Raw genomic sequence first — 16,232 nt, forward strand, 5'->3', positions numbered from 1 at the left:
TCTATTGCTGCTTGCCTGGCAGCAGAGCCCAACCCCAGGGAGCTATAATAGGTAGTTGTAGCCAGCAATGAGGTCACCCCATCTCTAGGGGTGGGATACCCTCATTGCTGGAGCATCATCTTTGTTGCTCCATGTAGACTAACATTTTCTCACCTCTATCCCACCACCCTACAGCAACTTTGGCCCTATGAGAGGAGAAGATTGTAGAAGCAAAATCCAAGGACATTTGAATTCCTTGCCTCCTATTTCTACTCACCAGGCAAAACTTTATCAAAGTAGATGGCCAACAGCAAATACAAGACACTGTCAAGACTCAGCATGACGTAGAGGCGAAAGAAGGGGTAGAATCCTGGTGTGAAGGACAGTCTGTGGATCTCCAGCTTTACTGCCTAGGGGTTAAAAACCAAGCAGAAATCAGATGAAACACTTCCTTCAGGCAGGGATGCTTGACCAGCAGGACAAGGGAGGGTATTCTGCCCCTGTGCTCAGCACTGGTCAGGACACACCTTGAGTGCTGTGTCCAGTTCTGGGCCCCTCAATTCAAGAGATATGTTGAGGTGCTGGAAGGTGTCCAGGGAAGGGCAGCAAAGGCTGGGAAGGGGCCTGGAGCAGAGCCCTGTGAGGAGAGACTGAGGGAGCTGGGGGTGTGCAGCCTGACCAGCCTGACCAGTGCTGAGTACAGGGGCAGAAGAACCTCCCTTGTCCTGCTGCCCACACCACTCCTGAGCCAACCCAGGATGCCATTGGCTCTGCTGCCCACCTGGGCACACTGCTGCCTCATCTTCAGCTACTCTCTACCAGCACTTCCAGTTTCCTCTCTGCCTGGCTGCTCTCAGCCACTCTATCCCCAGCCTGTAGTGCTGCTTGGGGTTGTTGTGGCCAAATTGCACTTGACCTTGTTAAACCTCATCCCATATTGGCTTCTGCCCACCCATCCTGCCTGTCCAGGTCCCTCTGCAGGGCTCTCCTACCTTCCAACAGTTCCACACCTGTTCCTAGCTTGGTGTCATCTGCAAACTTACTGATGATGAACTCAATCCCCTTATCCAGATCATCAATAAAGACATTGAACAAGACTGATCCTTGGCATCAATATGTTTGCTGCGGGCTGGACTGTCAGGATGTCCTGCCTTTATCTTGAACATACCTGTGAGAAGCCAGCAGTGAAGACAAAGGGGCTGAAGAGCTTAAAAATCCACTCTAAAGATGATGGCAGCTCATGAAACAAGGTCAGGTAGCCCAGCAACCCAAAGACAATGTGAAGGAATATTGCTGAGAAACTGGCAATGGTTGGGTGCTTGAACAAGGAGTTGAGCACAAAACAGAAGTGAATCTGCAGCAGAGAAGAGCAGTAGTTAACAGGGTGAATTTCTGCTGGTGAGTAAAACAAACCAACCAAAACACCACTGGGAAAATTCAATGGGCAGAAGTAGAGACTCAGCTGAGATTCAGTTGTCTCCTACAGATGCCCATGGAACACATAATTGCTTAGGTTGGAAAAGACCTTTAAGATCATCAATCCAACCATTGACTCAACACTGCCAGGTCAACACTAAAACACATCCCTGAGCACCACATCTACACAGCTTTTCAATCCTTCCCAGGGATGGGCACTCCATTGACTTGGCATCATTCAGCAGATCAGAGCCCTAGTGGCTTTCCAAGGAGGAGCTCTTGGCTTTCCAAGGAGGAGCCCTCTTGGCTTTCCAAGGAGGAGCTCTTGGCTTTCCAAGGAGGAGCCCTCTTGGCTTTCCAAGGAGGAGCACTTGGCTTTCCAAGGAGGAGCCCTCTTGGCTTTCCAAGGAGGAGCACTTGGCTTTCCAAGGAGGAGCCCTCTTGGCTTTCCAAGGAGGAGCACTTGGCTTTCCAAGGAGGAGCCCTCTTGGCTTTCCAAGGAGGAGCACTTGGCTTTCCAAGGAGGAGCACTTGGCTTTCCAAGGAGGAGCACTTGGCTTTCCAAGGAGGAGCCCTCTTGGCTTTCCAAGGAGAAGCCCTCTTGGCTTTCCAAGGAGGAGCCCTCTTGGCTTTCCAAGGAGGAGCTCTTGGCTTTCCAAGGAGGAGCCCTCTTGGCTTTCCAAGGAGGAGCACTTGGCTTTCCAAGGAGGAGCCCTCTTGGCTTTCCAAGGAGGAGCACTTGGCTTTCCAAGGAGGAGCCCTCTTGGCTTTCCAAGGAGGAGCCCTCTTGGCTTTCCAAGGAGGAGCCCTCTTGGCTTTCCAAGGAGGAGCTCTTGGCTTTCCAAGGAGGAGCCCTCTTGGCTTTCCAAGGAGGAGCACTTGGCTTTCCAAGGAGGAGCCCTCTTGGCTTTCCAAGGAGGAGCACTTGGCTTTCCAAGGAGGAGCCCTCTTGGCTTTCCAAGGAGGAGCACTTGGCTTTCCAAGGAGGAGCACTTGGCTTTCCAAGGAGGAGCCCTCTTGGCTTTCCAAGGAGGAGCACTTGGCTTTCCAAGGAGGAGCACTTGGCTTTCCAAGGAGGAGCTCTTGGCTTTCCAAGGAGGAGCCCTCTTGGCTTTCCAAGGAGGAGCCCTCTTGGCTTTCCAAGGAGGAGCCCTCTTGGCCTTCCAAGGAGGAGCACTTGGCTTTCCAAGGAGGAGCCCTCTTGGCTTTCCAAGGAGGAGCACTTGGCCTTCCAAGGAGGAGCCCTCTTGGCTTTCCAAGGAGGAGCTCTCTTGGCTTTCCAAGAAGGAGCCCTCTTGGCTTTCCAAGGAGGAGCCCTCTTGGCTTTCCAAGAAGGAGCTCCAAGGAGACAGCTCCAACCTTCCCATTAATGTTGGTGTGAGCATCTTTTGACTCTAATTTCAGGCCAGACTCTCCCCAGACTTCTCAGGCTTGATATCATAGCCTAGAAAATATAACCACAGATCCCACAAGTGGAGGAATTCTTGGTGCTTTCCCATAGGATGCCCAGCCCTAGAGCACTCTGAAGTCTTAGAGCTTTAATTAGGCAATGGAAAAAAAAACCCTTGTGCATCACTTGAGAAGACAGAAGTAGACTTACAGATGCTATGCCATAAAGGAAATAAAACCAGAAGATTTCAAGGAAGCTGTGATCCTGGAGGACTGCTGTGATGGTGATCAGTGTCAGCAGACTTGATGTTATTGAGATGTAAATGGTGTATGGTAAGCTCCAGGACAGCCTGCAGTGGAGGCACAGTTATTGTAGCTTCTGTAGATGCCATGACACGACCAACACAAGACACTTTCTATGTCTTCTGCTCTGGAATTCCAAATGCACTTCCATTTCCAGCTTCCACAGAATAGCTGGGAGAGGCCTGGAGCACAGCCTTTGAGGAGAGGCTGAGGGAGCTGGGGGTGTGCAGCCTGCAGAAGAGGAGGCTCAGGGCAGAGCTCATTACTGGCTTGATTATCTCCTTGGATCCCTTCCAACTCCTAACATCCTGTGATCCTGAACTACCTGAAGGGAGGCTGTAGCCAGGTGGGGTTGGGCTCTTCTGCCAGGCAAGCAGCAAGAGAACAAGGGGACACAGTCTCAAGTTGTGCCAGCGCAGGTCTAGTCTGGATGTTAAGAGGAAGTTGTTGTCAGAGAGAGTGATTGGCATTGGAATGGGCTGCCCAGGGAGGTGGTGGAGTTACCATCCCTGGAGGTGTTGAAGCCAAGCCTGGCTGGGGCACTTAGTGCCATGGTCTGGTTGCTTGGCCAGGGCTGGGTGCTAGGTTGGACTGGCTGAGCTTGGAGCTCTCTTCCATCCTGGTTGATTCTATGAATCACAGAGTGTCAGGGGCTGGAAGGGACCTGCAAAGCTCATCCAGCCCAATTCCCCTGTCAGAGCAGGATCACCTAGAACTGATCACAGAGGAGCACATCCAGGCAGGTTCAACAATCCCATTCTGTGATTCTGTGCTCTACAACCTCCCTGGAGGTGTTCAGGACCAGGTTGGATGTGGCCTTAAGGACCACAGTCTGTGATTCTGTGCTCCACAACCTGCCTGGAGGTGTTCAGCACCAGGTTGGATGAGGCCTTGAGCAACCTCTTCTAGTGGGAGGTGTCCCTGCCTATGGTGGGGGGTTGGAACTGGATGAGCTTGGAGGTCCCTTCCAACCTAAAGCATTCTATGGTTCTAAGATTTCTGGAAGTCATTTTCAACCCCTAACATTCTGTGATTCTATGCCTGCTGCTGGAGTCTGGGGCATGAGAGCTGCTCAGCTGGGAGGCGGTACCAGCCTTACCTCCATCCTGGAGGTAAGGTGTTTAAGGGCAGGATGGATGAGGCTTTGGACAGCCTGATCTAGGGTAGGGTGTCCCTGCCCACGGCAGGGGTGGGATTGGAACTGGCTTATCCTTGTGGTCCCTTCCAACCCTGGCTGATTCCATGACCCTCCAAGCTAGTAGGCATCTTAGGCACGTGAGGCACCCCAACACCTCTAACCACACAGACTCACCAGAAGGCGATGTCGTGCAGACCCATGGTCTTCATTAATACCTTGAGCTTCTTTTTCTCTCTTGCAAGCCTCCCTGACAAGAAGTACATGTATGGGGAGAAGCAGAGCACAACATAAACAACAAACCAGGTGTAATCCAGTTTATACACAGGTTTCATCAAGGGTGAGCTCAGACGGACGCCGCTGAAGGACTTCATCTCTTCCCAGACAGAGTGGTTCGTTTTGACCTGTGGAGAAGAACATTCCTTGGACTGTTGGGTGTGAAACAGGCAAGAGCAGGCTTTCAGAAGCATTCAAGTGGTTTAATAGAATGGAATTAACTGAATTTCTTTGCAAGTGAATAGCAGTGCTTTATTTATGAGCAGCAAATGACCTGCAGGTTTGCACAACCCCAAGATTCCCAGCCTGGTGGGGTTGGAAGACCTCTGGAGATCATCTGGTTCAACTTCAGGGCTAAAGCAGGTTGGCTTAGATCAGGTTGCCCACCATCAAAAAGTCCAGGCAGACATCTCCAGAGAAGGAGACTCCACAACCTCTCTGAGCAGCCTGCTCCAGGGATTCAGAACCCTCACAGCAAAAAGGTTTCTCCTCATCTGGAGCCTCCTGGGTTCCAGTTTGTGCCCATTGCCTCTTGGCCTGTCACTGGACACCAAGATCCTGGCCCCACCCTCTTGCCCACCACCCTTTAGGTATTGGCAAGCATTGATCAGATCCTCTCTCAGGCTGCTTCTCTCCAGGCCCAACAGCCCCAGGGCTCTCAACCTTTGCTCCTCACAGGGATGCTCCAGGCCTCTCAGCATCTTTAGAGCCTCCTCTGGACTCTCTCCAATAGATCCCCTTCTCAAACTGGGCAGTCCACAGCTGGACACACAGCTCCAGGTGTGGCCTCACTAGGGCAGTGGAGAGGGAAGGAGAACTTCACTTGACCTGCTGGCCAAAGGTTTCTCACAGCAACCCAGGAGACCATTGGCTTTCTTGGCCAGAGAATGGTCTGTCACCCTTAACTGCTGCCTCACACTGTGTGCTTCAAGAGTTACTGAGCACAGGAATCAGAGTCGTGGGAATGTTTGGGTTGAAAGGGACTTGTGAAGCTCATCCAGTCCAACCCCCTCTGCAGTCAGCAGGGACAACCCCAACTAGATCAGGTTGCCCAGAACCCTGCTGACCCTCACTATGAATATCTCCAGGGATGGGACCACAACTCCAGGGATGGGACCACAACTCCAGGGATGGGACCACAACTCCAGGGATGCGGGAGGTCCCTGGCCAACCTGTTCCAGCATTCCACCACCATGGTGGAGAACTTGCTCCTAACATCCAATCTGCTCTGCTCTACTTTGAAGCCATTGCCCCTCCTCCTGTCACTGCAGGCCTCTGCAAACAGCCTCCATCCTTCCTGTAGACCCCCTCTAGGTAGTGGAAGGTTACTCTTAGATGTCCCCAGAGCCTTCTTTTCTGCAGGCTGGTTTGGTGGCTTTATACATTGACTGCTTGGGTTTTTCCCAGGTGACTCTGGAAGGAACAGACACTGCCACTGTGGCCAGACTTACTTCTATGACTGCTGCATCAATGCTGGACTGCACTGAGAGGAACCCTTTGTACCAGTAGGCAGGAATTTGGCAGGCAGCTGGTGAAAAACTGAAGCAGGTATCTGTGTGAACAGGAAAAAAGAAAGAGATGAATATCTTGATCTCTGTGCTTCCAAACAGCTGTCTCTAAGTGCTTTTGTGGAACATGTGGGCTTAGAAAATGTTTGACCTAAGAACCTCTTCATCCAGATTTAGTTTGACTCCAGGTTTACTCAGCAGTCGTTTCCCTTCAAGAATGATGTGGGAATGGGGAGTTGGTGGCTTGGGCTCCATGGGCTACCTGATGTGGCATCAAGCCTGACTTCATGGTGCAGAAAAGCCAGCTCAGCTCAGCTCTGCTCCCCTACTTTGGCAGAATCATGGAATCATAGAATCAACCAGGTTGGAAGAGAGCTCCAAGCTCAGCCAGTCCAACCTAGCACCCAGCCCTATCCAGTCAACCAGACCATGGCACTAAGTGCCTCAGCCAGTCTTCTCTTGAAGACCTCCAGGGACGGTGCCTCCACCACCTCCATGGGCAGCCCATGCCAATGCCAATCACTCTCTCTGACAACAACTTCTTCCTAACATCCAGCCTAGACCTGCCCTGGCACAGCTTGAGGCTGTGTCCCCTCGTTCTATTGCTGCTTGCCTGAGAGAAGAGGCAGGGAGCTGTAGACAGCAATGAGCTCTGCCCTGAGCCTCCTCTTCTGCAGGCTGCACACCCCCAGCTCCCTCAGCCTCTCCTCATAGGGTTTGTGTTCCAGGCCCTTCCCCAGCTTTGTTGCCCTTCTCTGGACACCTTCCAGCACCTCAACATCTCTCTTGAATTGAGGGGCCCAGAACTGTTTGGATATCTCACAACTCTGAGTCAGTTAAAGAGGGGGAAGCCCCAAGCTGTCTGATTTCAGTCCTGTTCTTACCCAAGTGTTCCGTGGCGTCGTTTAGGTACATCAGAGCATAGGTCTGAAATCTGAGGGAGTAGCTGAAGTCATCCTTGAAAACAACACCAATGATGTCTTCCTCCAAATAGCCTCTTGCTTCCATTTTTGTCTCATTCTCCACCCCTTCTATTATGATGTCTGCCATGGAAAACAAAGAAGAGAAATGAACAAGGACAAACCCACCACAGCTGAAACTTCAGTTCCTCAGGTGACAATATGAAAGTCAGCATCAGCCACAACTTGTACCCTCAAAAATGGAGCTGCTCCTCTTCAGTGAGGACTGCCAGGGTCAGTTCAAATTCATTGAATGGCTTGGGTTGGTGGGGACCTTAAAGATCTTCTACTTCCAACCCCTCCAGCCATGGGCAGGGACACTTCCTACTAGCCCAGGTTGCTCAGGACTCCATTCAACCTGGCCTTGAACACCTCCAGGGAGAAGGCATCCATGACCTCCCTGGGGGACCTCTTTGGAATGGGCTGTCCAGGGAGGTGGTTGAGTTGCTGTCCCTGGAGGTGCTGAAGAAAGCCTGGATGAGGCACCAGACCCATGGTCTGGGTGCTAGGTTGGGCTGGATGAGCTTGGAGGTCTCTTCCAACCTGGTTGATTCTATTCTGTGATTCCAGTGTCTCACCACCCTCACTGGAAGGAATTTCTCCCTAACAGCCACTCTAAATCTCCTCTCTTCCAGCTCAAAGCCATCACCCCTCATCCTGTCACTACAAGCCTTGCAGTCCTTCCTCCTGCAGCCCATTTCAGGAATTGGAAGGCCACTATGAAGTCTCCCTTGAGCCTTCTCTTCTCCAGGCTGAAGAGCCCCAACTCCCTCAGCCTGTCATCACAGCAGAGGTGCTCCAGCCTGCTGATCATCATCATCATAGCCTTCTTCTGGACCCGCTCCAACAGCTCAGTGCCAAAGGTTTTAGAGCAGCTTTACCTCTCAGTGCAGAGCTTGAAGCCACTTTGCTCATTATTTGCCTGGTGGTGTTGGTGACAGGTGTGTATATGAGCGTGACTCCAGTGGAGTTAAAGGCTGGATCATCCAATCTTCCAAGGAAGCTGTAGGGGATGTCATGCTCTGGGAAGTGAGGTATGACATTGGCTGACATCTGCACTATTATGAGGAGAATCGCCGATGAGATCCACTCCTGGGGGAAAGCAAAGGAAGGCAGAGGTGAGCGGCAGCTCAGCAGCCTGCATGCTGAGTGGCATGGAAAGGGTCTTCAGGGACACAAGAGAAGCTGTTCAGTCTCCTTCTCTGGTGACTTCCCAAACCCATTTAGATGGGGAACCTCATTGCTGTCTACAACTACCTGGAGGGGGGCTGTAGCCAGGTGGGGTTGGGCTCTTCTGCCAGGCAACCAGCAATAGAAGTTGCTGGAGTGAGATACTGGAACATGGCCTGGAGCACAGCCCTGTGAGAAGAGGCTGAGGGAGCTGGGGGTGTGCAGCCTGCAGAAGGGGAGGCTCAGGGGGGGACCTCATTTCTGTCTGCAGCTACCTGAAGGGAGGCTGTAGCCAGGTGGGGTTGGGCTGCCCGGGGAGGTGGTGGAGTCGCCGTCCCTGGAGCTGTTCAAGGCAGGATTGGACGTGGCACTTGGTGCCATGGTCTGGCCTTGAGCTCTGTGGTAAAGGGTTGGACTTGATGATCTGTGAGGTCTCTTCCAACCTTGGTGATAATGGGATACTGTGATACTGGCTCTTCTGCCAGCAACCAGCAACAGAACAAGAGGACACAGCCTCAAGTTGTACCAGGGGAGGTCTAGGCTGGATGTTCTTAGGAAGTTGTTGTCAGAGAGAGTGATTGGCATTGGAATGGGCTGCCCAGGGAGGTGGTGGAGTCACTGTCCCTGGAGATGTTGAAGCCAAGCCTGGCTGGGGCACTTAGTGCCATGGTCTGGTTGCTTGGCTAGGACTGTGTGCTAGGTTGGACTGGCTGAGCTTGGAGGTCTCTTCCAACCTGCTTGATTCTATGATTCTTTGTGTGTGTTTGTATGGATGTGTGTGAGGATGGAGGGATGGATGTGTGTGAGGATGGGTGGATGGGGGTGTGTGCGTGAGAGGATGGAGGGATGTGTGTGAGAGGATGGAGGGATGTGTGTGAGAGGATGGAGGGATGGATGTGTGTGAGGATGGAGGGATGGATGGGTGTGAGGATGGAGGGATGGATGGGTGTGAGGATGGAGGAATGGATGGGTGTGAGGATGGAGGGATGGATGGATATGTGTGAGGATGGAGGGATGGATGGATATGTGTGAGGATGGAGGGATGGATGGATATGTGTGAGGATGGAGGGATGGATGGATATGTGTGAGGATGGAGGGAGGGATGTGTGTGAGGATGGAGGGAGGGATGTGTGTGAGGATGGATGGAGGGATGTGTGTGAGGATGGATGGAGGGATGTGTGTGAGGATGGATGGAGGGATGTGTGTGAGGATGGATGGAGGGATGTGTGTGAGGATGGATGGAGGGATGTGTGTGATTGTGCCTGTGGATGTGCTCCTGTGCAGCCTGCCCTGGGTGCTGCTGCTTTAGCAAGGCAGTTGGACACGACGATCCACACAACCCTTCCAGATGATCCCAGGTCCCTTCCAACCCCTAACATTCTGTGATGCTGTGACTCACCCAGCCTCTGCCCCACTGCCCACCTCCTCCAGCCCCCACTGCATTCTCCCAGACTGAACACCACGAGGTATTTTCTTAGCACCAGAGCCAGCAAAGTCTGCCGCTCATTTGACAGCCGTACTCACGAACTGGACATCCTGTTCCTCTGGAGAGCACAGAACTGGGATAAACAAGCAAAAGCAACAAGCCAGCTTTGGAGCAGGCCCTTATGATACCACAATACAGGAAGAAGCACGACTGCTGATGTTTTCCAGAGAGCCACACTGCCAGATGAGGCTTCTCACATGTCACCTAACACACAAACCACGCAGCCTAGAAACACACTGGAGTGGAAATTCTCACTTCCCCCCTGGAAGAACTGAGAACTTGCCTGGAAGCTTTTTGTCTTCACTCTCCACACCAGAAGGATGTTCTTCCACAGCAGAACACGAGTCTGTCGACATATTTTGGAGGCTTTCTGGACTACCCCCTGCATTTTCCCAGCTGGGATGAGGAATAAAAACAGATCACTGGAAGTTAATGCACATACTTAGAATCAGAGAATCAGGCAGGGTTGGAGGGGACCACAAGGAGCAGCCACTTCCAACCTCCCTGCCATGCCCAGGGACACCCTACCCTAGAGCAGGCTGCACACAGCCTCAGCCAGCCTGGCCTTAAGCACCTCCAGCCATGGGGCCTCAACCACCTCCCTGGGCAACCCATTCCAGCCTCTCACCACTCTCCTGCTCAACAACTTCCTCCTCACCTCCAGCCTCACTCTCCCCACATCCAGCTTTGCTCCATTCCCCCCACTCCTGGCACTCCTCATAGCCTAAAATGTCCCTCCCCAGCTTTTTTGTAGGCCCCTTCACAGATCCTGGAAGGCCACAAGAAGGTCACCTGGTAGCCTCCTCTGCTCCAGCCTGCACAGCCCCAACTCTTTCAGTCTGTGCTCACAGAAGAGCTGCTGCAGCCTCTGAGCATCCTCCTGGCCCTGCTCTGCACACACTCCAGCATCTCCACAGCCCTCTTGTCCCAGGGGCTCCAGAACTGGATGCAGTACTCCAGGTGGGGTCTCAGCAGAGCACAGCAGAGGGGGAGAATCCCCTCCCTGGCCCTGCTGGCCACACTTCTGCTGCTGCAGCCCAGGCTCTGCTTGGCTTTCTGGGCTGCAAGTGCACACTGCTGGCTCCTGTTGAGCTTCTCGTCCAGCAGCACCCCCAAGTCCCTCTCCTCAGGGCTGCTCTCCAGCCACTCACTGCCCAGCCTGGAGTTGGGATTGCCTCGACTTGGGTAAACACCATTTCAGAGGAGCCAATCAAGAAGCCAAAGGCTGAGAACGTCTCTTCAGTTCATAGCTTGGATAATCAAGGAGCAGTTTGAATGCAATTGATCAAGACCAGGCAAGATGACAGAGAGCTGGGCAGGACTCAGCTGCCACTTCCACATCCACAGATTTGTAGATTCATAGAATGGTTTAGGCTGGAAAGAACCCTGAAGATCATCTAGTTTCAACCTGGACAGGCTGGATGGGTGGGCAGAGGCCAATGGGATGAGATTTAACAAGGGCCAAGTGCAGGGTTCTGCACTTTGGCCACAACAACCCCAAGCAGCACTACAGGCTGGGGACAGAGTGGCTGGGAGCAGCCAGGCAGAAAGGGACCTGGGGGTACTGATAGATAGTAAACTGAAGATGAGGCAGCAGTGTGCCCAGGTGGCCAAGAGAGCCAATGGCATCCTGGCCTGCATCAGGAACAGTGTGGCCAGTAGGACAAGGGAGGTTCTTCTGCCCCTGTACTCAGCACTGCTCAGGCCACACCTTGAGTGCTGTGTCCAGTTCTGGGCCCCTCAATTCAAGAGAGATGTTGAGGTGCTGGAACATGTCCAGAGAAGGGCAACAAAGCTGGTGAGGGGCCTGGAACACAAATCCTATGAGGAGAGGTTGAGGGAGCTGGGCCTGTTTAGCCTGGAGAAGAGGAGGCTCAGGAGTGATCTTATTACTGTCTACAACTACCTGAAGGGGCATTGTAGCCAGGTGGGGGGTGGCCTCTTCTCCCAGGTAACCAGCAATAGAACAAGGGGACACAGTCTGCAGTTGTGCCAGGGTAGGTCTAGGCTGGATGTTAGGAAGAAGTTCTTCACAGAGAGAGTGATTGGCATTGGAATGGGCTGCCCAGGGAGGTGGTGGAGGCACCGTCCCTGGGGGTCTTCAAGCAAAGCCTGGATGAGGCACTTAGTGCCATGGTCTGGTTGATTGGATAGGGCTGGGTGCTAGGTTGGACTGGATGATCTTGGAGGTCTCTTCCAGCCTGGTTGATTCTATGATTCTATGGGCAGAGACACCTTCCACAGGCAGAGACACCCTCCACTAGCCCAGGTTGCTCAAGGCAACCAACCCATCCTTGAACTCTTCCAGGGAGAGGGCATCCACAACCTCCCTGGGCAACCTGTTTCAGCATCTCCCCACCCTCACTGTAAAGAATTTCTTCCTAATCTCCTACCCTCCTCAAGCTTCATCCCAAAGAGGCTTTGTAGGAAAGGGCATTCAAGTGGTTGTTGCTTAAGGGCATGGTTTAGTGGTTAATGGCTGGACCTGATGGCCTCAGAGGTCTTTTCCAACCAACATAGCTCTAAGATTCAATGCTTGGATTCTTCAGCTACCTAAAAGACAAACTAGTGTGTCCTGTGCTGAAAAGAGGAGGAGATTGAATGGCCTAGGGAAGACAGAAGGTACAAATGCTAATAGCTTTAATCCAATCATTACAAACTAAACCATGCTCTTAAACCACAGATATTGCAGAGCTGCAGTGCCAAGACCAGCTCCGGAGCACAGCAGCTGCAGTTTATGCTGCACATCTGAGCTCAGGCTCAGATCCTGCACTTCTTGCAGTGATTTTTGTCTTGCCTCGGGCAGGCAGTTTGCTGGCATGTCACAGCTCATCTCCTCTAGATGCTGTAACCAGCCCCTAAAACACCCCCATCACATACATGGCCCTCATCTACAGGGGGAAGGCAGCTGCCACTCAGGAGGTCAACTTCAAAACACCACTTGGATGCCACAAGTGTCCTAAAATCAATGCTGCCATTGTCTGCTCTAAGCAGTGAGAGGACAATTTGCCTTGTTTTCATCCAAATACTAATAATAGAAGGAATTACAGCCCCACTAAAACACCAACATGTTCCTTCATCTCCTCCTAAGTGCCGAGCAGGGAGTGTTGCCTGGGGGGAGGAATTTGCACAGGGAGTATTTATTTCAGCTCCAGCTTTGCTCATGTGGCCAAGCAGTGAAAGAGTGTGTTCAGAGTGACTGCTTTTGTGACCTTCCCAGAAGCAGAGCTAGGAAAAGGAGCTTCAGAACCCAATTTGGTCTTTTAACCCTTTTAAAAGTGGCTGAAAGCAAAAAGAAAAGCAAGCTGGAGCACACAGAGCTCTTTTCCCCTTGGAAAGCTGGGCTGGGCAGCTTGAGTCAGCACAGAATTACTGCTGCTCAGTGTCCCTTCAGTGTCTGTTGGTGGCTAACAAGTCACCCATGGCACAGCAATGTGCCCTTGTGGCCAAGAAGGCCAATGGGACCCAGGGGTGGATTAGGAGCAGTGTGTCCAGCAGATCAAGGGAGGGTCTTTTCCCCTTCAATTCTGCCCTGGTGAGCCCCCAGCTTGAACACTGTGTTCAGTTTTGGGCTCCCCAGTGGAAGAGGGACAGGGATGTGCTGGGGAGGGTCCAGGAGAGGGCTGTGAGGATGATAAGGGAATGGAGGGCATGGCTGATAAGGAGAGGCTGAGGGACTTGGGGCTGCTTAGTCTGGAGAAGAGAAGACTGAGAGGGGATTTGATAAAAGTTTATAATCATCTGAGGGCTGCCAGGAGCAGGGGACAGGCTCTGCTCACTGCTGCCTGGGATAGGACAGGGAGCAATGGGTGTAAATTGCAGCAAAAGAGGTTCTGCCTCAACACAAGGGGGAACTTCTTTGCTGTAAGGATCCCAGAGCACTGGCACAGGCTGCCCAGAGAGGTTGTGGAGTCTCCTTCTCTGGAGCCTTTCAAGGCCTGTCTGAATGTGTTCCTCTGTGATCTGTTAGTATTATCCTGCTCTGGCAGAGGGGTTGGACTGGATGATCTCCTTCCAACCCCTAACATCCTGTGAGCCTGTGCTGTTGGTAGAATTAAGTAGTTATGCACTCCAGGGGAGATGGATCCTGAATCCCTGTTTATCTTCCAACTGTTAGCACAAAGCTCATCACCCCAGTGCTCTGCTTTCCCTGCCTCCAGAGCTCCACCTGCCCCTGTGCTTCTCAGCCACAGCCTGCAGTGAAGGATAAAGGTAATCTGGGAGGGGTTTCTAGGAAGCAATGGTTTGAGGTTTGGGTTTTTTTGGGGGGGAGGGGATGTTTCTAGCTCTGAATTTCATTTTTTATGAACTAAAAGCAGCAGCCCAGGCTGGGCTGTTGGGTCAGGAAACAAAGGATCACGTTAGGAGCATTTGGATTACATGGGGAAAAATGATGGGCTTGTAAAAACTGCACTGAGCCTCCACACATTCTGAACACTGGCTTGGAAAGGACCTTTGAAGATCTTCCAGTTCCAACCCCCCCCCTACCGTGGGCAGTGACAGCTCCAGTCATAAATCAACATTCCAGAAAATTCCTGCTAAATTTCTACCAGGTTTAGTCTCAACTTTTTGCCTGTGGAGCAAGGAGCAACTCCAGCTGGAAGCTGAAAAGCCAAAACAAGGGATGCTGCCTACAAAGGCTGTACCAAACTTCATCGGGAAGGCTCTGACTTCCCATTGGACCCAAAATATAAGCAGGGGAGATGCCTCCACAAGCCCTGAGATGGAACCCTTCAGATGCAGGAGACAAACCCAAACGCCAGATGTTGATTGGGAGGCGATGGCGTTTGGGAGGCTTTAAATCGAGGGAGATCATCGGTTGTTAAGTGGATGCCTCTGGAAACTTTTCCCTCCTGAGGGCTCAATGAATGCATCCAACATTCCTGGAGAGGAGAAAGAATATTCCACAGGCACTGCGCTGTCTTTTGCTGAGATGCTGTGTCTGTCTCTGCTCTGCCAAATCTCACCCCCCCAAAAGGCAACGTCCCACAGAATCACTTCGCTTCTTTATCCTTTCAGGGACTTCCTCTTTGGCACCTCCTCAGACCTTGTTGTGGTGGTTTCTTTGCCTCTATTAACGAGTCAACAGATCCTATTGTGGCAAACCCCTGAAGCAAGCTGCTCTGCAGCAGCAGCAGCACCAGCGGGAACCTCTCAAGGCTGACAGTGGCAGCAGCATCCCTTGTTGGAAGTTTCGGCTCAGGCTTCCCAGAGAAGCTCCAGGCTTCCTAAGAGCCCAGGATAAATCCCTGCTCTCCTCACACCCTGCTTCTTTGCCTGCTCCTGCAAACACAACCCTCTGCACCTGCTCCCACCTCTGCCCTGTGCTTACCCCCCGATGATCATAGAATCACCCAGGTTGGAAGAGAGCTCCAAGCTCACCCAGTCCAACCTAGCACCCAGCCCTAGCCAGTCAACCAGACCATGGCACTCAGTCCATAAGGGGACAGGTCTGTACTGACTCTGCTCCTTAATGCAGTCTGGGGAGCAGGTTTGCTGGGGTGGGGGGCGGGTTTCCTGCTCTCACTCAAGGAAACCAGCTCAAAACCTGCCCTTTAGCAAAGATTATCACTTTAATTCATACGGAGAAGTGAAATCTCTCTCTCTGTGTGTGTGCCTGTGGGTTTAGAAGCTTTGGTGTTAGCAAAGCTGACGGAGGGGGAGCCAAGGGAGGAATTCATGAGCTGGGAGGACTCAGCACTCTTCACCTACAGCCGAAAGCCATCCAGGACAAGAATCAACATCCACACACCCAGCCCTGAGAAGCAGAATGATTTTGCTCCTTTGCCTCTGAAACGGTTTGAAACAAAGCTTGTCAGAGGGCAGAGCTGGAGAGTGCAGCTCTTCATCATTCAGCCTAACAGTGCATGGAAGCAACAAGGGGGCAATGAATTGGCAACCACAACCTCTGCCTGAAAACACCCCAGGTCGGAATCTCCCACCTCACAAAACAGAAATCCGAAACTCCTCACCTGGTGATGTGTTTTCCATCAGGGATGTGTCTCCTACAGCCCTGAGGTGCCTGGGCAATTCATCTCTCTGCAGTCCCGGTGATGTTTCAGTGCCTTAGCCCAGCCCGATGGCTGTGCCCCTCTCCGGCTCGACGGCAGAGCCCACTCCTGGCAGTGCGAACACCCTGAAAGCTGCTCAGCAGCAACCCAGCAGAGGAGCAAGAGCTACAACCAGCTGGTCCAGAGCTCTGTCGAGGCTCTCACAAGCAAGCCCTCCCCACCCCTCCAGACGGCAAGAGAAAGCAACACGCTACAAAAACACCCAGCAGCCAAGCGGCAGCAGCCAGCCGTGGAACCACGCCACCCTCCCACCCCCGTGCCTGCACCCAGCCCAGGGGAAAACCAACATCCCAAACTCAGGAAACCAGAAGCAGCAAGTGGGAAGAGGAAGCCTCTCATGTTGCAAGCCCCAGGAGCTTTGCTGGAGCCAGACTTTTTGTGTTGAAGCTGGCACGGTGGCAGCAGGCGGTCGGGAGCTCATCTGCGGGGTCAGCTGTGCCCATGGCAAGCTGGCAGGGAGCAGCAGGGCGTTTTGCAGGGTTAGCATGACACCTGCATCATGCCCAGCAGAGCAGCGTGCTCCTACCAGGTTTACTTACA

General features: G+C 52.6%; 1 protein-coding gene across 1 annotated transcript in view; it reads right to left on the reverse strand.

Annotated features, from left to right (window-relative positions):
• LOC135179182 (ABC-type organic anion transporter ABCA8B-like) overlaps positions 1-15,746 on the reverse strand; it is a 55,482-nt gene extending 39,736 nt beyond the window's left edge. The window contains exons 1-9 of the mRNA XM_064150654.1: positions 15,594-15,746; positions 9,905-10,017; positions 7,847-8,057; positions 6,891-7,049; positions 5,950-6,050; positions 4,400-4,626; positions 2,996-3,134; positions 1,148-1,333; positions 257-389 (exon numbers count right to left, since the gene is read on the reverse strand). Of these exons, the coding sequence (XP_064006724.1) occupies positions 257-389; positions 1,148-1,333; positions 2,996-3,134; positions 4,400-4,626; positions 5,950-6,050; positions 6,891-7,049; positions 7,847-8,057; positions 9,905-10,017; positions 15,594-15,612 (1,288 nt within the window). The 5' untranslated portion in view covers positions 15,613-15,746. The remainder of the gene's footprint in view (positions 1-256; positions 390-1,147; positions 1,334-2,995; positions 3,135-4,399; positions 4,627-5,949; positions 6,051-6,890; positions 7,050-7,846; positions 8,058-9,904; positions 10,018-15,593) is intronic.
• Positions 15,747-16,232: the final 486 nt, after the last annotated feature.

The sequence above is a fragment of the Pogoniulus pusillus genome, chromosome 11 (assembly GCF_015220805.1).
Source record: "Pogoniulus pusillus isolate bPogPus1 chromosome 11, bPogPus1.pri, whole genome shotgun sequence".
NCBI lineage: Eukaryota > Metazoa > Chordata > Aves > Piciformes > Lybiidae > Pogoniulus > Pogoniulus pusillus.